This window comes from Crocodylus siamensis, chromosome 12 (assembly GCF_052110815.1).
Source record: "Crocodylus siamensis isolate JL-2025a chromosome 12, ASM5211081v1, whole genome shotgun sequence".
NCBI lineage: Eukaryota > Metazoa > Chordata > Crocodylia > Crocodylidae > Crocodylus > Crocodylus siamensis.
Window position 1 is genome coordinate 22,964,873 of NC_143406.1, and position 24,183 is coordinate 22,989,055.

At 43.2% G+C, this 24,183-nt stretch overlaps 1 protein-coding gene across 4 annotated transcripts in view; it reads right to left on the bottom strand.

Annotated features, from left to right (window-relative positions):
* Positions 1–21,116, bottom strand: part of ADCY9 (adenylate cyclase 9) — a 190,364-nt gene extending 169,248 nt beyond the window's left edge. For 2 of the 4 annotated variants that reach the window (XM_090023387.1, XM_090023386.1), the window contains exon 1: positions 18,654–21,116. In XM_090023387.1, the coding sequence (XP_089879513.1) occupies positions 18,654–20,586 (1,933 nt within the window). In that variant the 5' untranslated portion in view covers positions 20,587–21,116. The remainder of the gene's footprint in view (positions 1–18,653) is intronic. The other 2 variants (XM_090023389.1, XM_090023388.1) reach the window with 1 other exon arrangement.
* Between the last annotated feature and the right edge of the window lie 3,067 nt (positions 21,117–24,183).

The window sequence follows — 24,183 nt, forward strand, 5'->3', positions numbered from 1 at the left end:
AGTGAGCTGTAAGAGTTCCTGTTTCTGCACATGTGCCCAGGAGGGAAAAGATAAATACAGCCTGCAAAATTCCTTGGTGGGTTCAGAGTAATCTGAGTTTTTGACTCTGCTCTGACCCTATTTGCAAATACACCTTTTGTGCCACCTAATGAGTGTGTCTGTCATTTCTGTGGCCTCCAGAGAAACGAACCGCTTTATGCATCAACGACATACTACCACTGCAATGTAGACAAACCCTGAGGGTCACATGCCCAGTTGTCAACAATGTCCAATGAATGCCACATCACATACTGCATCTACCCCTTCTTCTTTTGTACGACATTTTAGGATTACAACATTCATAAATTAATATCTACATTTGATAACCATTAAACTGCTTCAGGGGTAACTGCATGATTGATTTTAGATTGGCATTAAATGATCTAATTGGGCAATCATTCACAATGTGTTGCACGGTGTGAAAAACTGCACCACAATCATAACCCGAATTCTACCACTGATGTAACTACATCTTCTACTAAAAGGTCAGCTCTTGAATGCAGAGCAGCTGGCTCGGGATGAACCTTGTTAAGACTAAAGTGATGATGGCTGAAAGAAAAAGACAATTTAAACAAGCTAAAAGACTGCCCTCACCTTCCAATGAAGACATATGTATGGGCCCCGTGTGTTACAAGGGATGCAAAAGTCTCAGGGCAAGGGTGTCAAACTTGTCTTTCCCCACAGACCAGATTAAGTGCAAAGCCCGTTCATGGGCAGGACTGGACCCATAGTCTCCCTTCCCCCTTCCACCATGCTGGATCCAGGGCATGTGGCATATGCTCCAGCCACTCTATGCACAGCACTGTTCCAGGATCCACATCACATGCAGAACCCCCTCCCCAGCCATTCTGGGACTGCACCGCATGTGACATAGGTCCCAGAGCAGCCAGAACATGTGCCATAGATCCAAGAGCAGGCACCATGTGCAGGGCATACCATGGGCCCTGCACGCAGGAACAGTTGAGTACGTGCCATGTGTGGGCCACTTCAGGTGTTCAGCTGAAAATGTCTAGGAAAGGACAAGCAAGAAGGAGGCCATAAAGGTGTTCTATCCACCTGGCTGGAAAGTTATAATGTTTGTTCAAAGTGGAGCTTTCCAGCCTGGGGTGATAGATGGCTGCAAGATGGGTCCCCTGGCCTCCAACAGAGCCCAATAATTGAAAGCCTATCCTCTGCCATGAAAGGGGAGAGACTGTCAATGATCAGCTGGCAGCTGCTGAAACAACAGCTACCAAGGACACCCTCCTCCCCACCACCCAGCAGAGATGGTAGGGGCTGAGAGCTGTTCTCCTCATCCCTGCCCCCCTTCCCCTGTAGTGCCACAGACAGAGCTCCAATTCTTCCCAGGGCTCTTTCAGTATCAGCAAGAAAGAATTCCCTCACCCTCAACCTAACTGCCCCCCCTCACTTTGTGCCTACCTGCTCCACTGAGCCTGGGGGCATGTAGCTACTTGGAAAGTCCTGGAGACAGCTGAGACTTGTTTAAGCAGTCATCGCAGCAAGGTCCCTACACGGCTTCCTGACAGCATGTCACTGAGCAGGCTATCAGGAAGTCAATCACTCTACCTCTGTCCTTCTTGAAGAGGAAGGGGAGGGACAGCAGGGGACTGTGGGATACTGGGGGTTCCAGGGACCCTTTTACATGAAACTGAAGAGGTGTTACATGTGGCACTAGAAAACAGGTACCTAGAAAAGTTGCTACTAGAAACAGCTAACAGCTTGTGGCAGAATCACTATGGTTTTCTGCCAGAAATCACTTGGCCACCTGTATGCTCACTTTCTGCGATGGAAGAAGGCTTATTTCCCAACAAAATTTTAAGACATGTCCATGGCCAGAGTTAAGGATAAAACATTCTTAGTGGAGAATATCCAACTATAGAACAATACTTCCAAAGAAGATTAGGATAATCCAGAGTCTGACTGTTTTTAGGAAATCCTGTAAAACACTTAAGTGTTTCCCACCATAGCAAGAATAACATTCACAGTATATCCGCTCCTAAATACTCCCATGTAAATATTCAAAATAAACAACCCAATGTTGTAATACAAAAAAGACCACACATGCACCTACAAAAAATATTATAGACAAGAGTTTTTACTCTCAGAGAACCAGAACTAGGAAGTCAACTCTTGTAACACAGAGTAGAATTCTATTCTTTATGTACCTTAATAGCAATTTTCCAGCCATACAAGTAGCTTTTGTGCAGTTGCACAGTTTGAGGTTCTATCACCTATGCAGTGTGGACACAGACATGCATGTATATTGAGTGTACTCAGTAAACTATGTACTGGTTGGGCAGGTATAGTGCTTCTTTTGAAGCAGTACACCTTGCACCTCAACTGGGTAGAACAGATAGACAGCACAAGGAACCTTTCTGCCCCAGTGGGACCAAAGGTCCAAGCTACAACTCTGATCCTTTCCATCTCAGTAAGCCACACACTCTAGCTTGTTCTTTTCCTCTGCACCACACATTTTCTTCTCTTGGCTACCCACATGACCAGCTTCAAAAAGGAAAGGTGGAGAAGGGATAGAAAAATACCTAACCTATGGTGTGGTAGTTAGAGTATTATGCTGGGAAGTTAATACTAGGCAAGCAAGCTTAGAACTCAACTTTGCAGCTTCCCAGGTAACTGCCCTAACCACTCAGCTGTTGGGGATTAAAACATGGGAGAGGTGTTGCCTCCCTGCTTACTAATCATGGGTGTTTTGTTCAGCTACAACTTCTTGACTTACACATTCACAGTGGGTAAACATATGGAACCACATACCTTCCTGGAGCACAAAGTAAAATCATATTCTGCCCTTAGATATACAGTGATGGGTGGCAGGAAACAAACTTAAAAACAGGGGGGAAGTCATCATTACCGAGCTAACAGACAAACTAAAGAAATGTAGAGGGCTTATTCTGGGAAAAGTAACATATACACAAAAATTGATTCAATTCGTCTAGCTTAAGTCTGAAATTCAAGCTGAATATGGGCTTGTTTTAATTTCTGACAAACCCTAATACATAAATACTTTTTCATGGATTTTTAATAACCATATGTAAGACACATATGGATGTTCCTTTCCAAAATCTTATGCAGTAACTCAAACAAGAATTTGTGTTGTATACAACAGTCTGAGAATGAAAGCAAAAAAATCTAATGATATTAACAAAGATGACACACATATTGCAATTCACTATATATATAGTGAAATAATATTTATAATAAAGGATATTTGATGCTGATCTTTCAATGGGCCTGCTGAAAGTTTCTATAAATGTCAGGTACTTAACTCCTAAAGGTACTTCTGGAAAAATCCCATTTTAAAAGGTTTAGTTTAAACATCCACGGGGTTAATAGACCCTGATCTTGCAAACATACAATGCATTTATTTTAAAAATGTGAGTAGTCACATGGGACTACTCAAACGATTAATACAAGCAGATCTAAGTGTCTGAAAATTGAGGTCTATGAGATTTATTAACTACAACATCTCTCAGCTGCACAGAGACCAATTTTCTAAAGGGTTCTAATTTTAAAATGGCTTTAAAAATTACTAAAAACTATTAAAGACTATAAGGAAATTCAGTTTGTTATTAAAAATAGGAAAATCTTCTGCTTTTGCCTTTATATGACCTAGTCAGATAAAGCATTGAACTACGAGACATGACACCTGAATTCTTTTCCTGCACCTAACAGTGACCTGCTAAGTTACTTTACACAAATACTTCAGCACAATGCCCTGCGCCTCAATTTCTCCATTGGAGAATTTCTCTCATTTCTAAATTGGAAATCATGATAGAGTCTTTTGTAAACTATGGCTGAGATGTTCTATATGAGCTATTATTTATTATTAAATATAACTATTATGTTAGAAATCATATTTTAAAAGGTCTGAATGTAAAGAGCAGACATAATATTTTGCATACATGAGAAAAAAAATTAAGGGTATTTGTACACACATTGCACTTCAGTAAAATAGCAAATAGCTGAAAGTATGTTTATGTAAAAGTATTTTTAAACCCCATTACAAAAATCTACAATCATATACTAATTCAGTAACAGTTTCCTGTCCAGGTAAGAACTATGGCTTCAGTAAATGCTAACAGCCCTCCTGTTTACAACTCTGACTGAAGGGATTTCCAGCAGCAGTCATGTTTCATAACTCATATTTGACCTATTCATTCTAGCATTACCAGTGAAAGAAATTTAATTACTGTGTATTACGGGTCCCTTATTAGCCTCAGGCTTTTCAAAGGACTTAGGCAATCAATGCACCACCACACACTCTTGCAGTATTTTCATCTAAGAAAACTTCTGGTTCTTAATCTACAACACTTCACCAAACAGTAACAACGTTATTTTGATCATATCTTTAATAGTTTAAATATTATATGGCTAGGCAAATATAGATATAATGGTAAAGTCAATTCCAGGAGAGTCAGGCTGAAGAAGTGAAAACTGCAGGTAAAGATTTCTCCCAACTACATACAGCTTTCTATGGAATTCATCAAGAAACACAGATTTTAAAAAACTATGATTTCTATATATATAGGTTTGGTAGGATTTGATTTTTTAATTGGTAAACATTGATAAATGTCAATTTCACCTTACAGTCACAGACCAGCAAAAAAATATTTCCATTGTTAATGAAAGAAATGACAGAAAGAAGATGTAAAAAAAAAAGTGATGGCTCATGGAGTGTGTGGTGACAGGAGGAGCAGTCCTACAGAACTGTGCTAACTGCTGTTTGGATGGCAACTCCCAGACACCCTAGGGGACTGGGAACAAAGGAAAAGGAAGGCCAGATCTTTAGTGAGCTCGCCCTGCCCAACAAGCCACCCCTGCACCAAGCATTTCATGGCCCCCATGATCTCAGTTTCCATATGGGACTCATCCATCACCTCAGCTTGACGGAGACCCCACCAACAGCCTGACTGGTTGCACCAGTGCTCTGTGAGGGAGAAGTATGCATGATCTCCACCCTGGCTGCTGCAGATATCCACAAGGAAGTGTAAGGCTACCTGTGGACCTGCTTTGCACAGCTCCTCCCACAAGTACTTCCCTCATGCCTCATACAGGGAGGGCACCACTGTCCTGCTCAAGGTGGTATGTGCGGGTACTTTGTACGATGGGGCCACAAGCGCCATGAGCTGCCTGAACCCTGGCTGCTCAACTAAGGAGAAGGGCTGGCCATCCACAGCAAGCATCTCCCCAGTGGTCTGGGTGATCTTGCTCGCCTTTGCAACATGCCCCACTTTCTGTCCACCTTCCCCCCACTGTTCCCTGGTGCCTGCCTCTGCTTTGGGGGGACAGAGACTTTGGAGCAAGAGGGGGACTTCTTTTTGGACATGCTCCCACTGGTGCCAGGCTGAGGAGGAGCAAGGGCAATTGGGTGGTGCCTGCAGAGATGCATCAGCATCCCTGTGGTGCTCACATGTTTCGTTCCCTTATCCCAGCTGGTTTTGGCTTGGCAGTGGAGGCAGACAGCATATGTGGGATCATCTGCCAGATCAAAATGATCCCAGACCACACTACACCCTCGCTTCTGGGGTGCGGGTGCATGCGTGGACACTGCTTTTTCCCCCTCCTCAGCAAGCAGAGGCACAGCAACAGAAGGAGCAGACTTGGCTGAGCCACTTGCCTCTACAACCTCTCTCTTAGCCTCCTCTGAAGTGCCTTTTGTGGAAGGAGACCTGGCTTTAGGGAAAACTTGAGAGGTTTGGAGTACAAACTCAGCTGATTTCCTTGCCTTCCCCAGAGTTTCCCTTGCTATGGCACTCAGATCCAGCTCCAGCTCTTTCTCTGGCACTGGATAGAAAGCGGGGCACGTTGCAAAGCTGAACAAGATCACCCAGACCATTAGGGAGATGCTTGCTGTGGATGGCCAGCCCTTCTCCTTAGTTGAGCAGCCAGGGTTCAGGCAGCTCATGGCCCCATCATACCAAGTGCCTGCACATACCACCTTCAGCAGGACAGTGGTGCCTTGTATAAGGCAAGCAGGGAGTACTTGTGGGAGGAGCTGCATAGGGCGAGCACCAGCCATAATCCACCCCTACCACCACCATGACAACAAATAGCATAGGAAGTGAAATGGGGGTGAAGGAGACTTCATGCTGGTGCTGCTTGTTGTCACGGTCGTGGGAGGGAGGGATTATGGCTGGTGCTTTTGGAGGGGATGCAGACTCAGGCAGTGGCACTTCTCCCCTCTCCTTGCTGCCAGTAGAACTGGAAACCTCCTACCTGCTAGTTGTAGCAAAGAGGCTGCATCTCAGTTTGGGGGGAGGCAGTGGAGGTGGGGAAACTTACAGTTCTCCTTCTACCAGCTCTTCTGCCCCTCCCTAAAGGCTTGCCAGCTGCCTTCCCAGCATGCTTCATAGTGTGTTTCATAGTGCATTTGGTGTGCTGGAAAATCTGTGTGTTCTTCTATAATGTAATCTGTATTTATGTAATATATGTAGATAATTGTATGTATGTGTTTATGTAATGTACACATGTATTCATGTAATAAATATATAAATGTATGTATGTGTTCCTGAATAAATTCTATATTATAATATGCAATATATGCTGTGCTTCCCTGAACAGTGAATGGAATGCACACTGTGACAGAAAGCACAGATTTCTTTTCTGGGGGAAAAGAATCAATATAGACTAACAAAAACAAAATGAGGATTTGAGGGGAGGAATAAATTGAAAGGAATGAATTAATATAATAATAAAAGGGCATTAGGAAAGCAAAAGGTATTGGATCCCACTTGCTAATAACAGGCTAGCAAGTAGGAAGTGATAGCTTCTCTCTGATGCTGCTGGAAGACACAGCTCAGTAACTGACCCCAAGGCACACAGAAAGCTCAGTTCAAACACTGCTGCTTTTTATGTTGTTTTTCCATCCCTCCCCCAGAACACTGGGATTGGAAGGCACCTCGGGGAAAGGATCAGTCACTGGCCAACTACACATGTCAATATCAGAGCAGTCCTTCCCCACCGTTCCCCCTCACTCGCCTTAGTTTCTGTTTCCCTGCAAGAAAGCCTAGCTTCAAAACATCTCAAAACTTTCAAAATGTTTCAAGTGTCCTTGTTTTGAGGCTGTTTTGAAGCTTTTCGCTTCATTTCAATTTCACTGTTTCGAGCTCAAAACGAGTCGAAACAACACTGAAACAAAACACCCAGCAAAGTTTCAGACAGCCCTAGTCTATTGTTTTTTCTTGTTTTGTGGGTGACTTGTCTTTTATTGTAAGCTGCCCTGAGCCTGTCTGGGTAGGTCAGCTTATGAATCTAAATCAGGGTTTCAAGCTCATTTGGCCCAGCAGGCACAATGAGTGGCACAAGACTGGTCGATAGGTTGGATGAGTGACATGGACTTGATCAGGCCCACAGCTGGCCCTGTGCACTGGATCCTGCACATCAGGCTGGTCTGGTGCAGACACCATGAGCACCCTGGACCAGTCCTGTGTTCTGAGTGCTACATGTGTACCTGAACTGGCCTCACAAGCCCCATACAATATATGCAAGATCTGGCCCCACACATCATGTCCAGTATGCAGGGCCAGTCCAGCATACACCACATGTAGCATGAGGGTCTGATGTGAAACCAATGGTAGAGAAGGCTGTAAACCAATACAACAGTATATGGTTATAATTGAGATAATCCAGTTTTCAAGGTCACTGATGAAGTGAACCATGAATAGGTAAAACAGCACATTTCTGGCAGACATCAAGGCAGACAGAGCAGTAGTTTGCTATTATAACTAAAATTTCAATTTTCAAAAGTTCAAGGCTTCTTGCATATTAAACTTTTTACATGTCTAAAATATATACTTCTCCATAAAATTGCTGTGTATAGAGGAAATTCCTTTAAATTTTAGTATTCATGTGGACTGGGAAAGAAAGGGACGGGTTTAGGACAGGGATGGGCAAAACAGCGAATATGGCAGTTGAAAAATAGAAGATGAAATAGCAGAAAATAGCAGATGAAATTCAATACTGATAAGTGTAAAGTAGTGCATATGGGGAAAAAATATCCTAAAATATAAATACATGATGATGCCTACATTAACTTTTACCACATTGGAAAGAGAACTCAGAGTTATTGTGGACAGTTTGCTAAAAGCATCAGTTTGGTGTTTAGTCACAGTCAAAAAGGCAAATTAAAATGTTAGGAATTATAAGGAAGGTAATTGCAAGCAAAAGAGAAAGTATCATTAAAAATCTTTATAAATCTGTGATGCATCCATGTCTTAAATATTATATGCAGCTTTAGTCTCCCCACCTCAAAAGAGATTCAGAAGAACTAAAAAAGGCACAAAAAGGACAAGAACAATACTAGAAGTAGGGGACATAAAATGAAATTAATAGGTAGCAGGCTTAAAACTAATAAGAGGAAGTTGCTTTTTTGGGGAGAGGTGGGGTCCATAATTAACTTGTAATTAAATTGTGGAACTCTTTGCCACAAGACCTCATGGAAGCAAATGGCTTAACCCAGTTCAAAAGGTGACTGGACTAAACAAATTCCTGGAAGAAAGGTCCATCAGTAGGTATTGATCATGGAGATGCAGTCTCAAAATCAAAATTTCCTAAAACTAATTGCTAGAAGCTGCAGTGAGAGAGAACCAGGGGACAGAAATCCTAGACATAGCTCAGTTCACCTTTCCTCTCAGCATCCACTTTCTGCCACTGAGAAAGACAGGTCTATTTGTTATGTAGGCATGGTAGAACTAGCCTGACCAGGAAAATAACCCTCAGTGGTTAGAGTAGTGATTCTCAAGCAGGGTGCCCCAGGATGCCCCACAATCTTAGGACAGTTAGGTATGCACACATGAGTCACAAGATAAACCCAGGGATTTCAAATAGGAATCCAGTGTTAAAAACATTCTTATCTATTGCTGTCCTTCTGAGTTCTTTGCAACAGAAAACCTACTCGATATTTTACTACAGAAAAATAAAGTAAAAACTAAGAGCTAGGACCTTCCAAGGGATGCCTTCATCCTAATGAGGGATGTGTCTCAAGTCTACAGATGGGAGCATCAGGTCTAAAAAGGTTGAAAAATACTGGGTTAGAGGTAGGCAACTGACTGTATAAGAGAATATTGGAACAAAGGATTAAAAAAAAGCAGGAATGGAAGTGGAGGTCAAAAGTTAATAACTAGGGTTCCAAGTGGGGACATCAAGCAAAGGACACTGGCCAGCATCCACTGTCCCTTGACCGTATCTAAGGAGCCCACGGACACTACCCAGTGAACTTCTGCTCAGACATATGTATATGGATAAATTTACAGAAAACAGCCCCAAAGTCACCTAGGTTGCTCCCCCACAGCTATTGCCGGCTGCCTGATTTGAAAGATGGGCAGCTTGGTCAGGGCCAGAAGGAGGTTGATCAGAAGGTACTAGGGTTTTGTGGAGCTATGAACTGGGTATGATACTACGCTAAAAGACCTATGGTCTGACCCAGTAAGTGGCATTTCTTAAGTTCACATGTTCTTGTATGCTGGCTGCTCAAAAGTAGGGCTTCATTAGGGTCTATCATACAGGCCTATATGTGTGTTGACTACATGCATAAGTAATTTCTCATTATTTATATACTGTCCAGGTAAAGTGGTTATTATAAAAACTTTTTTAGAACAAGCACTAAACCACATGTCAACATACCATAAAAGGCTTCAAATACCAAGAACACCTGATGTGAAGTTTTAATGTCCCCCTCCCCCACAAATGAATAACCTTTACTTCAGGACTCCATAATATGGAGCAACCAAACAAACTTTATTCAAAATTTAAAGAATTTTACTTTTCTAATGACAGTCTAAAACCTATATGGGGTAATTGGGTAATGAAAGAAAAGCACTGTTAAATATACTTGGCAATAACACTATTATTCCTTTCAAAAACACTCGCTTCATACAAAAGATTTATGATGCTTGATAATTACTTTGGTTTCAGTGCAAAGTTATTTCCCTTCACAAATAAATATTTAGACAACAATTCTTCACAAAACAATGCTACAGCAAGAACAGACAGACAAACCCTGAAGAAACCTAGATGAGAACAGAAATTAGATTCTTCGCCTTTCTTTCCTCCTCTTTCTTTCTGCTAATACACTTCAAACCTACACATCAAGCCAAAAATTTGAAATGCCCATTCTGTATTTTTCCTGTTTATAATTTTATTTCTTCTTGTTAATATGCTTTTGCAGAATTTAACTAAATTAAATACAATTCTTCTACCACCGGGGAGTCAAACTCATTCAGCCCTGTGAGCAGATGAGAGTCTCTGGGCTGGTCTGTGGGCCAGACTGGGCCACCCTGGGACACAGCGCTAGTGCTGTGGGGAGCATGCAATGGCCCTGCTCCAGGGCTTGTGCTGCAGATGGCTCATAGGCTCTACTCAGCACTGTGGGTGCTGCCTACAGCACAGGGTGCTGGCAACAGGGAACACGCTGCACGTGGCGGCCTGCCAGACCGGCCCTGCACACTGGCTCCAGGGCTGGTCCAGAGCAGAAAGCATAAGATATCTGAAAGTAGTCAATACAAATATAGGCCTGAATGATGGGACCTAATGAAGCCCTACTTCTGAGAGACCAGAGTCTCCAGAGTACAAGAACATAAGAGCATAAGTGCCATTTACTGGGTCAGACCATAGGTCCAGCTCACCCAGTATCCTATCAGTCTAGCTCGTGTACCAAACTGGCTCCACATACCACAAAGGGCATATGAGGTTGATTCAAGGCCCTTGGGCCTGGTTATATGGCTCTGTCACCCAGATCCAGCCCTGTGGGCCATACGTTTGACACCCTTGAACTACCACATAGATGCAAGTTTTCTTTGTTCTTAAAGTCTTGCTGAATGCTTTTCATCTTGAAATATAGCGGAGAAGTAGTCAGCACAAAGTAGTGGGGGCCAATCTTTCTGGCAGGTATGCTCCAAGTTAAGTCGCACTCCTTCCCCAAGTGATCCTCACCCCCTCAAGGATACAGTAGTTTGTTTCTCAAGGGAACAGGGCCTCAAGCTTCTGGCTACCCTCAAGAGGAGTATAGCAAAGGCAGGACTCTGCTGGAAGAGGAGCTGTCAACACCAAGAGCCAGATTAACTCTTCCCTAGCCCCACAACTGCTGCAGTTTTACAGGGCTAACAAGGATCAAAAGCCCTGAATTGCATGGCAGCTGCAGGACCAGTGTTAGGTTAACCTAGCTCTTAGCAGTCACATCTGACACCTCTTCTCACATCTGTGGAGACTGAAGCCTCCCCCCTCCCCTCCAATTTAGTGCCTCCCCTTATTGAGTACCTGGGGATCACCTATCACGCAGAAGCTGCTTGTGCCACCTGTGTCATCCATCCCACAGATTGACCATCCCTGGTAAACAACCATAAATAAGATAAAAGTCAAGGGTGCCAGTCATCCACAAAAATAAGCAACATTCACTCAGCTTAATTAGTATGTATGCACTGGTCCCTAATTAACAAGCAACTTATACAATTACTCATTATTCTATTGCCAGGTAACATGACCATATAGGTTAGCTTTTTGTTTTAATTAAACAATTCAATAGAGATGTAATATTTTCTTAATAAAGTGCTGCCTGAACCTTAGATTATGATCTGAAAATAATAAATCTGAAGTTAGAAGAATTCTTTTCTTTTAATACAAAAGCAAAAAATTACTGACATGTTTATAATGATCACTGTCAAATAGGTGACATTTATTCAATATTATAGAATACATGAATTCCAAAACAGAAGCCTAAGCAGCCTTTGTTTTGTTGGTCTACATTTGTTCTTAGTAAATACCTGGAACAAACAAGTAGAAAAGGGGAAAATCTCACCTTATTTCCAGCTATGACCCCCTCCTGCCTTATAGGAAGGAACTGTTTACATGCATAAACAGAATCACAGTCTCTGTAGAAACAGGTTAGTGACAGAGAGAAGATTCAGTATGCACCTGAACCTTCCATAATCTTAGCAGCTGTAAGAGTACATTTTTTCTCTTGTAACTGCTCCCCACCCCAACCTCTCTGCAATGTAGGTAATAAGATTAAACAAATCCTACTATTCATTCATACCCCACTCTCACTTAAGATTTCCTTGCCTTAAGGAACATCAATTCTCCTGTACAGCAGGAATAGACAGCTGGAAAAAAAAAAAAACAGAGCACTGTGGTTTGTGCCAAGATAAGTTGCTATTGGCAGAAAAAAATAATATATTTTCAAGCCCTGCAGCCATATAAAAGGCTATTTACGGAGAATCAATAGCATCACCAAATTATGAAAAATGTATTTTAATATCAGATTAATCTCATTTACCACAGGAAAATTCTACTTAAATCTGTAGTAAAGCAGGTATGGACATTATGGATGTTTCTTAAGAAAAAATAGAAAGCAGTAAGAAAGAATACTCCAAACTTCTGGTCTTTGGCTTCTCAAACAAAAACTACTAGCAGTTGTCAAATCTGAATAGGTAGGCATTCAGCTTCATTCATGCTTCAATGCTACAAAAATGGATCTGCCTTCTGGAACCATGAATTATTACGTTTTGCCAACTAGATGAGGGAGCAATACAAGATCCAGTTATAATTTCCACAATTAAGTAGTGTATATATAACCACACTGAACACCTTTTCTGTATCTTCAAAGCCTTTAAATAATAGTTATTTAGCAATGTCATAATAAGGTACAGCAATTTGTTGCTAAGTGCTGTGATCACAGGTTTCTCCCAGAGCTTTAGAAGAAACCAGGACAATAAGTACTACTAGTATTACATGGCTTTCAGTAGCACCTAGATCAGTGATTCTCAAGTCAGGTTGTCACGGCACCAGGGGGGCCCTGAAATCCTTTCAAGGGTAACAATGCAATGTTAGCACTGTTAGGTGTGCAAACATGATTCACATGATAAACCCAGAGATTTGAAATAGGAATCCAAACTGTTATAAAAACATTCAGACCTGTTGTGGTCTTTGAGTTCTTTACAGGAGAAGAACTGCTCTATTATTTTTCTTTAGTCAGAACATGAGTGAAAATTAAGAGTTGGCATTTTCAGAGGGGTGCCTTGAGTCTAAAAAAGTCGAGAACCACTACTCTAGATGCACTGAAATCAGAACCCTATTGTGCAGCAATTTGTGCTAATTCTATGAACCCATCATAAAAGACAGACTTTGCCCCAAATTGTTTACATCCTTCTAGAATAAAGACTTGGGTCCTGTCAGCCCTTTTTTCCTGGAATAGTCTTTGGATGATCTGAAACTAAAATATTATGACATCATGAAAAACAAGGGAAAAAAAAGCTACAGAGCGAAAAAGACCAGACAAAAAACAAAATAAGTATCCAAGCAGAACCTTCATGAAAAAGAGATCCCACAAAGGCTCCACAAACCTACTGCAAACATTCGACCAGTCTCAGGTATTTAAATGGCCTCACTAACATGCTATGCAAGTACCTCACATTCTTCTGCGTATTTACAATCTCATAACTAAGGGGGAGCGTGGTGCAAAAAGCCCAACTGCAGCAGCAACTGCCACGCGTGTCACACAGCTGCCTAGCTACATCTCTGTGTATTTACCTTCTAACAAATGTTGGAAGTCAGGAAATTGAAAAACAGACAAAGTTAGTTGTCCAAAGGCAGTAAAGTTTGTGGTTGAACCAGAAAATAAAATTAATGCTTTCTAACTCTTAAGCTAGAGACCTAACCATTAGGAATTCTGCTTCTTATCTTATTTCACAGGAAGGGGGCTCAGATTCAGTGATAAGAAGTACAACAAAATCTTTAAAAGACTGAAAGAGGAGGAAATTGTTAAGGCATTGATAACTTTCTTTACCTGTTAGTTTAACTGACGCCCATTTAACCTCAAATGTCTCTCAAACATTTTGGGAGAAGAAATCTCTCAATTAAAAGCCTACTTCTTCAATAAAAGACCAAGAAAGCTCCCACTCCTCCTAGTACCCAAGAAGACTTAGCAAAAAATAAGGAAGGAAAGATTAAGTTTCTTGGAATTTCTAAACTAAAAAACCTAGGGAAAAATAACTATTTACAATGGTGTCATTGGATCTTCTAAAAATCCAATGGGTAGGTAGTATGATAACTGAGAAACCTTGCCACTATGTATTATCTTTTACAGAACAGAGGGTCCAACAAGTATGCAGTATAAAAGAATCAAAAAAAAATAAAAAAATCAGATGTCAGTGTGGCAGGAGGCTTGGTGCTCCTGGCACCTTAAGAGTTGGCAGGCTAGGGCTGAAGCAGCCTGGAGTTGTGGCCAGGGCTAATTTCTGGAATCATCTGACCCTGGAGGAGGATAGGCCCAGACTTTGAAAGGAGCCAGAAGTAACATCCTGGAGGCGGCTGAAGGAACACTGCCAGAGCAGGATGGCTGCAGCTCCTGAGTGCCAGCACAGAGTACAGCCTGTAGCAGTTTAGAGGTCTGGGGAGGAACTAAGAGGAGGGAGTAGTTTCTGGGACCGAGGAAGAGATCCAGAGCCTAGACTGAGGGACTGAGAGTGTAGGACTAGAGAGGGTCCAGGAGTCTATTGAGCAACTGAGAGTGTGGGATCAGAGAGGATTCCAAGAGTCCAGAGGAGGGGCTGCATAGAAGGTAACATCAGTGAGTGAGGCACAGGGCATGGTGCAGGGATGGACTGGAGCTATGCAATTAGCCCATGAGGCAGTGGCCACAGATACCTGGTGGTCATTTGAGAGCACAATTCGGGAAGCCCTGGGGCAGCCTCCCTGATATAAAAGTAAAAGACATCAAGGCGTGGCGAACGATAGAGTGTGAGGGCTGAAGGGGCTCCAGGTACTTCACAGCTTCCCCTGGAGAGGCTCCCTGTCACAGTCATCATTACGGAAACCTAAAGCTAAGCTGAAGGTTAGGGAAAGACTGGAAAGTGAAAACCTCAAACTCCCCTTTTTGGCTGCTCACTCTTACAAGCAATCAAATCATGAGTTAAAGAAAATCTTCCTAGCACTTCAATAACTCACAAACACAGAACTGGATCTTGTCCACTGGTCCTGGTCACATGATAAGGGAAGGGAAACAAGCAGCCGTTGAAAGAGACATAAGATTTCAATTCCTTATTGCTCCCAATTTAAAATATTTTAAAAAAAACTTCTTGAAATAAGAGTCTGATTTTTTTTTTCAAATCAAGCACGGTTGCTTGACTAAGCCAGTAGTACTGCTGTTACTTCATTACATTCCCCTCATATTTTATACCAAAACCAGTTGCCCTGAGCATGTAACAAAAATAATTAGGAGACAAGAACAAGTAGCTGGCTATGTTGCAAACCAGCTCTCGGCACTAGTTATAACAGAAAGGATTACATCCAACATACTTGCATATCAACTGATGGCTTTGTAGGGCAGAAAAAAAACCCCCACACATCTATAAGTATATACACTCACTTATTTTTATTTTTTATGTAAGTCTAGATAAAGTTGTAAAAGAAAGGAGGGAAAAATACTTTAAGCTATTTGCCATATTTTCCTCGTTAAAGTAATTGTTCCATTATCACGGAATGGGCCAAGCCAGGACAAAATGGCTCAAAAGAAAATGTTGCTCATCATCTAAGAAGTCATCCACTTCTCAGTTCTTGTTCTAATATAATCTGAAACCTACTCAATTTCAAAACTAAAATGGTTTGTAGTTTTACACCTCACAGAGTCCCTTCCCAAATTTTATATTAAAAAAAAAAAAAATCACACCTTTATAGCCTCTATTTCTTTTCCCACTTCCTGTTCCTAACTGTCTGTGCATTAAATACTGTCAAAAACACATAGTAAAACATTTTAAAATAAATTTTCATTTCTAATTTTTCAGGTAAAAATATCCAGACAGAGGTACAATATTTAAAATTGACAATGTCCCTTTAGAAGAAATTATCATCTATTCTCTGCTGGGTGAGTATATGTGTAATAGGCACATTCCATTTCCTATGCCAATAGCCCCTCTTTTTTATACTGAAAGTAGTTCAGCTTGAGCACTTCCCCAAAATTCAAGCCCAGCAAGGTAGTCTTTCAAGCTGAAAACTCTGACACCATTCAGGACTTTTTAGAATGCTACCAGTACTGTAAACTACCTACTGAACCCAAAGGCAGTCAGTGTAGACCATGAACTGCTGGCTGAAATTGCACACAGAAGTATGTTGCTTAACAGGTTCCCAGGTTCTGCATTAGCTCTCACTTCATGTTGCCCCAAGTATGTCATATTACATACAGTAAGCCAGTCAGGAAGAAAGACAAGCATGGATTATAAGTGTCAAAGTCCAGTTTGAAAAGAAAAAAATTATATAATCTAAAAGTAGACAAGAATGGAAAAAGGCTAATATGGCTGGCTATCACTGAAAAATGGTCACCCAAAAGGTATCTGCACAGCCTCTGCCAATGCAAACATATGCTAGGCAGAGCAAATGCATGTCCTTAATTGGTAGGATAGATTACTTTTACCATATCTCACAGCTGCTTTCATACAGAGACATTAAACCCTACAGAGACTATTATCATCTCAATCCAGCTCGTCCATTTTACTTAAATTGGGCTTCAATAAATCAGTTTTCTCTGGCCTAAGAGATGAAATAATAGACATAGTATAGCTGAATGCAAGACATTCATCTTCAGTCTGAATCACGTGTGAAAAATCTATAGCTATGTATCATCAGTACACTAAAAACACTATAATTCATGCTTCCTTGCTGAACTTCCTAGTGGCTTGGTGTAGGCCATTTGAGTAATGCAAAATGGAACCTTGGAGGCCACAGGTGAACGTCCTCATGGTGAAACAATACTTTCTCTACACTCCACTCCCTGAGCTCTTAGATAAATAAACACAACCAATTTTCACAATCCTCCACAGGAATGTTAATGCTCCTTTGTGTTCAATGATAGTGAAGGGAGCAATAGGTTTAACACCACCAAAACAATCTTCATCTGGTGCTAGAAGTGCATGCACAACACAACAAAGCCAACCTTTGTACCACACTGGCTCTCTACCCAAACTGGCAACAATAAGGGAAATCTTAAGTATAAGAAATTGAGAGTGCCATCTACCCACAACTTTTTCAATGATTTTCAGTGTTAAGAGGCTATTCAACTTGGGTAGTAATGGGCCAGATTTTCAATGCTGGGGGAAAGGTTTTTTAAAAAGTATAGTCAATGTCTGTGCCTCTTCAGATTAAATGTAATGTATCCTCAGGTGTCAGTTATATCAGGAATTTCCACAAACATTAAAAATAGTAAAATGGAAAACTGCAGTCCAAAGAAGGTAAAGTGACTCCGGAGCTTCCATCCCCTCCATCACCACCAATTTCTCTTTCCATCCATGTTTGCTATATTATCACCTCTGTACTCCAAACGTAAGGACACAGTGTTCTCATCAAAAGGATAGGCTGTGGTCTTGCCATAACATTTGCCATATATGATTTAACTATGCCCACTTGCTCCTAATGTATTATACCAATTCACTGTCACTTACCCAATTTGCCATCTCACTGTTTTGCACTACTCTCTCCACTCTCCTATTTTCCTAGCTCACTGACCTTTCTATGGTTTTCATCCCTGCTAGCACCAATAGATTTCCCTCTCTCCTTTCCCATCATAAACCTCTACTACAATTCCCATAAGTTCTGCCCCTCCATTATGTCCTTCATAGCCTTCTTTAATGAAATAGCTGTACTTTCGGTCAAAAAGCACTCCTTTTTGCCTGCAGTTCAATTCAGACTGCAAGGTCTGTGGAGTAAAAACACATGTGTGCTACACCCGTATGTGGCACTACAGTATATGGCACTACAGAAAATCAACATGCTTGTGATGTATGCACTCACGAAGGGGTATACTTTTATGTCAAAAGATGTATTCAAAGACAGGCACAATTAGATCCACAATATGGCTATTATTTATGTATTCTTTTAAGGACTGATTTTTTTATACAAGAAATCAAGATTTTCCATTTAAAATGAACATCATGAAACAATGAATTTTAGATACCTGCAAAGGTAGTGAAAGATACTGAAAAGATCTATTCTTCCCCCTGTATTTGCTGTACATACCTGAAATCTTTTTAGACCTTCTGAAATGATAGCATATGCTACCCCACATCAAGTAACTTCTTCTAATTCAAGTTCTAACTATGATGACTTGCTATCAACCTGCCAAATATGCAGTGTTCAATTTCTTCTGTGAATCCAGTACTTATTTTTCCCAAATGCTTTTTCAGCTAGGTAAATATAACAACACTGCAATACTGTTATAGGCTTTAAAACCCAACTTTTTCAGTGCCCAAACTGTTTAAGGCACATTTTGCAAAACATATAAGTTTCATGCACATGAAGTCAACTAGCAGGTTATCTAATGAATGATACACTGAATTAACACATTTAATAATCCACTTTCTACTGCTTGTGATGCCGACAAGGAAATTCTAAGTAATTCTGACACTGACAAAAATATGAAGTATTCCAGACATTCTTTCATATCTATCATACCAGCTTAGTGTCATAGTTGTACATCCCCTATGGTAAGTTTCTGAATACTAACTTGTATTGTACATATAACAAGTGTGGTCAAAACATACATCAGTGACAAGTGAAACAAGTATTATACTTCTTGCATTAAAAAAAAAAAAAAATCAGTACAAAATAAACACACATACCTTTCAACTGGTCAGCCACCACACTCTGGCCAACTCGTTCAATCACCTTTCCATCCTCCATCTCATAACGGTCATCCAAATATTTTGCAGTAGCTTCTGAAATATGGACTTTTCCAGCAACCCCCAGCTGCTCCATTAAATTGGCCAAGTTGACATCATTGGACCACACATCAAACTTAAACCTCCTCATCCCCAAAATACCACACAGGACTGTCCCAGTGTGAACACCAACTCTCATGTTCACCATTTCTTTTTTCTCTTGGCAAAACTGTTCAATGGCTTTAATCATACCCAAACCCATCTCAATGCAGCAATAGGCATGATCTGCTCGGGGCTCTGGACATCCGGCTACACAGTAGTAACAGTCTCCCAAAGTACTTATCTTCTCACATTTTGTATCCTCACACAAACGGTCAAAGCGGCCAAATAGGTCGTTCAAAAGCCCCACCAGAGCATGGGCAGATTTGTTTGCACTCATTTTAGTGAAACCAACAATATCCGCAAACAAAATACTCACTTGCTCTATCTGCTGCATTTTAAAAGGACGGAAAATAATGGGAGTTTTCTGTATGGAAGGTTTTTTCTTTCTGCTTTTGGGGCTTGAGGTGGAATGACGTTTAACTGAGTTCTCACTTTCGTCATCCCCCTGTTTCATTAAGTCATCAGCTATTATCCTTGGCATTACAGAATGAATCATCCTCTCTTTCAGGGCTTTCTCTACTTCCAAGTCTTTTCCATGCATGATTGACTGCCCCACTTTCAGGAATGTGCTCCTTGATCTGACTTCAGACATGATAAATAAATGAATGCCAATAGCATGGATGCAAATGTGAAGCAAGGTTTTGCTCATCAACTGCTCCCAATAAGCTGCATTGGCTTCAATGGGCGTAAAATTATATTCAACACGGAAATGATAACCAAAGGTTTCAAAAAGGACTGAGTACAACAACCCAAGGAACAAGCTTAAATACAAGGGTAAGTGCATCACTGTGTAGAGCAACAAGAGCACTTCAATACACATAGAAAAACTGCCTACTTGAGAAAGAGAAGCATCTGCCGTTCTTACAAGAGACGTATGATTGGACATGTCGCCCCTCTCTGACAGAGTTGTCAGAGCTTGAAATTGAGGAGCCAGAGTCAAAGTAAAAACCAAGAGAGTGAGGATCAGTGAGGTCCAAACATAATGGCGTGCATAAGTCTGAGTGAAGGTGAACATAAAAAATGCTATGCAGACCAAAAGGAAGCCCAGAGCTGGCATGGTGAAGACCAGTAATTTCTCTTGCATGTGAATGCTGAAGTAGATGCCCCAGACCAGGCAGGCCACCCCAATGTAGAAGAGGGCATAGCGAAACCGGCGCTGTGTCTGGGGGAAGCACCTCTCCATACAAGCCTCCTCCAGGTTGTTGGAGTCGAACTTGGGGTTCCACCACTTGGACGAGGCCCTTTCGAAGAGCTGAGGCACCTTCTTCTGCCTGCGGAGGCCAGAGCTGCTGCTTGCCCCTCCTCCAGCTGCCCGGCGGGGGCCTCCCGACTCCCCGGAGCTGCTGCAGCTGGAGGAGATGCTGTACTTGCAGTGCTTGGCAGAGGTGCAGCCCTGGTGCTGCTTCGGGTTGATTCTGACCGTCACGCTGTTGCTGTCTCCGCTGGAGTCGCAGCTCACCTCGGTGCTGTGGTGATGCAGCAGCTGCTGGTGCGGCGGGGAAGCCATGTTGTCAGCTCCTCCCGAAGCGCTGGGGTGGGGGGGGTGTTGTCTCTCCAAAGCGCACTCGGGATCGGGATCGCGATCCCTCAACTTCCTGCGGCGCGGCGGCTTCTCGGGGCCTGGCGTCTCGTGCCTCACGCGGGGCAGGACAGACGCGAGCCCGGGCCCCGGGCAGCCCCGCGTCCTCGCGTCCGAGGCTCCATGGGCCGCGCCCGGCCGTCCGCTCACCATCCGCCGCCGGCTCAGGCTCGGGGGGGCGGGACAGGCCTGTCCTCCATGGCTCCGCGGCGCGGGCAGTAACGGCAGCAGCTCGCGTGTCCCGGCGCGGCGGTCCTCCCCCAAGCGGGGCCGGCGGCGGCTCGCTCCCAGCCGGCGCGGCCTTGGGCCTGGAGCCGCCCGCCGCACCGCACCGCACCGCACCGCAGAGGGGCCGCGGGGTCGGGAGGGGAGCGGGCAGAGCCCCCGCGCCCCGGCTCAGGCGCCCGCGCTGCTCCCCGGCCCCGCCGCGATCGCCGCCCCCGCTCCGGCCTCCGCGCCCAGCGCCGCGGCCGCAGCCCAGCCCGCCCCGGCGGAGGCGCCGCGCGGTAGGGAAGGAGGCAGCTGCCGCCGGCCCGGGCTCCTCGGGGAGGCACCACCCGCTCCGCCGCCGTCGGGCAGGGGCAGGGGCAGGGGCAGGGGCGAGCGGCGCCGCTGTCAGTGGAGCAGCTCCCGGCCCGGCCGCTCCCGCCTCCCCGAGCCGAGGGGCGGCGCTCCCGGGCAAGCACCGCAGACTGGGGAGGGGGAGGGGGAGGCACCGCCCCCCACGGGCCCCGTGCGGGGGAGCCGGGCTCCCGGCCTGCGGGGGGGCGAGGCGCAGTGGCACGGGCACGGGCACGAGCACGAGCCGGCGGGCGAGGAGCGGCTCAGGGGCCACTCGTGTGCCCGGCATCGGCCCCGCTGGCGGGGGGAGCAGCCGTCACGGGACCTGGGCTCGCCTCCTGCCCGCGGCGGCCAGGAAAACATCCTCCTGCTCGGGAGCGGGGCGCCACGAGCTCCCCGGCGAGAGGAGCCCCCTGCGCCGCGGCCACGCAGCCGCTGGCCCGCCAGGCCGGACGCCTCGCAGCTGCCGCACGCTGTCACGGGAGCCGCAGCCCGGCGGGTTTGCCTGTAAAGCAGGGGAGGGGGCACAACCCCCCGGCACATCCGCAACAGACTGCGAGGTTCAGTTCAGTAGGGTTTGGGTAACGTCTCCTGCTAATCTGGACCGTGTTGCACCATGTGAAGTGCTATTTGATGCGATATAGGTGCACCCAAAACCACTCTGCTGCCTGCACGAGTCGCCATTTCCCTTGTTCGTGGCTGTCACCCAGCTTCTCGGGACACTTTATATAAATATCTCAGTGCTACTGAATGACCTCTCCTGAACCTGTTGTTCCTTCCCAGAAACAGCAAAGGGTTGTCTTAGAGGCAGTAATTTCTTCAGCAAAGAAAAGGAATTAGATTTTATTTTTCTGGTTAAACAAAAGCGGTCAGGAATAGGTCAACCCTCTCAGAACAGAGAAAGACACCAGGCTGTCACTCACCTTTCAAAGTGTCGGGTCTGTGTTGGGGGAGGGAGAGTTCTGCTTGTTTGGGGTTTTTTCCTGGTCTTTATTCCTTTTTTTGCTGACACTTGTTCTGTTGTTTTCCATGTGCTTCCTTTTTGCTTTCTTTAGTGGAAGATGGTGAAATCTGAAAGGTAGCATTCAGCATCTATTTACAGTAGAAGTTGAAGAGTGTATTGTATCTGACTCAATCAGACAAGCAAAGCTTCCTTTGTGCACTGAGGAGCCTCTGTTTTTCTTTCACATCCATGTTGCTGCTTTTTATACACACTACCCAGATTCCTTCCTCAGGATCTGTTTCCCTTCTCTCTTGGCCTCAGAGGGACTCTGCTGTTGTCACCGTGCTTTCTACAGACCACTGTCTCTCGCTACAAATGCTCAGATTTTAACTGCCATGACTTGTTTGGATGGTTACATTTAATTTCTTCAGCTACTAAAGAGACATCACTCAAAACATTCTGCCTTATTCTGATCCTCATGGTTGTTGACCCTAAAAACCCATGCCATGTTATTTAAATAAGTACATGTATCTGGACCCATTAAACTGGGGGTCAGACCTGATGATCTGTTTCAGTCCCTTCTGACCCTAAGCACTATGATGCTATGAACGCTCAGCAGAGCTCTTCCTGCCTGGAGTGACTTTTTTTTTTTAATTAACAAAAGAATATGGATCTTTTTTGCGTGATTAAATAAAATGCATGTCAACAACCAATTTAACCTTTTTATATCCATGTTGCAAGAAGGTCAACTGGAAACTTGCATACAACTGAATTGAACAAAATGGACAAAAAGTATCTGACTCTATTCCCCTTACCCACAATTCCCTGAATTCTGTTATCTCTTCCTCCCAGATCATTCACATTTCCCTCCCCCACCAAGTTCTCTGCTGTTTTCACAGTACTTTCTTTATTTTTTCCCTTCTCTTTCCATCTTCCATTTCCAGTCATCGCCCTTAAATATTTCCCCAAAACTCAGTTCTACCTTCAAGTCCCAACTGCCCAATCCCAACTTGTAGTTGCAAATCAGTCCCAATTTTACCCCTAATTTCTCAGTACCTGGTTCCACTTTCAGCTAACCAGTTCCTAAATGCCCAGTTCTCAGCTCCTGACTGTTGTTCCTATATACTCCATTCCCAAATATTCTTAGCAGCCTGACACCCATCTTCACAGATGCTCAGCTCCCACTTACCAATTCTCAACTAACCATTTCCTGTTTGCTTCCCAAGTGACCAACTCCTTTGGTCACTGTATAGCAGTGCCTTATTGTCCCAACTTGTGTTCCTTGTTCTGTGCAAGGAAATCACCCAATAAATCTTTATTTGAATAGCAAGACAAAATAATATTTATAATACATTTATTATTTTAATAACTCTAGAATTACAGGACAGCAGAATATTAAAATATTATTTACAAAACTATGCTCTTTTGTGAGGCATTTAGATATCAGGTTATAGCACAAGGCACAGCAAGATTAAACTATTACTATAATTATTTAATACTAAAAACAGTAATAATTGTAGTAATAATAAAAGGAGGGTTTATTGCTCTATCTAATCTTTCCTAATCAATCAGTATTTTTCAATGAGTTCTGCCTACAGGGGTTATTACTCTTATTTAAACCCAGTTATCAGAGAACGCTGCACTCAGCTCAAACTGCAAGGAAGCCCTGTGGCTTTCTCCATTTAACTCCATCCTGGTAGGTTTACTCAAACATACTGGGAACAGCTAGAATTTGTGCATGCTTGTCGTATTCACATCTTTACCTCATGCATGAAAATGATACAATTTATCTTGCAGATCTGGAATGACTGAGAAATTCTTCTAAAGATTATGGAGGAATTTGAGGTAAAAATAAATAACAAAATCTGATACCAGTATCATAAGTTTAATAAATATTCTATTTCTTACAGGATCTCTTTGTGAGCAGCTGAACTGGATATAGACATATGTGTATTTATTAGTATAATTTACAATCCTGCAAGATATATATGCTGTTGTAGAGATTATGGGGTGTGAGATATGAAAATCAAACACAGCTAGTGATTGAAAAGGGATGCTGTTTTGGGAGGAGTTTGTGTTCTGTGATGCCTTTTCCAGCCTTCTCTGGAGGTTGTTAATAATTGCCAGCCCGTACTAGCAGCATTTATTTAATAGTTTCCTTCATTTAAGGTGGGTGAAACAACTCCTCCAAGTACTGGGAATACAGAGGTCTAGTACAGTTGTGAAGGTCTGAGGTTCTTGATTCT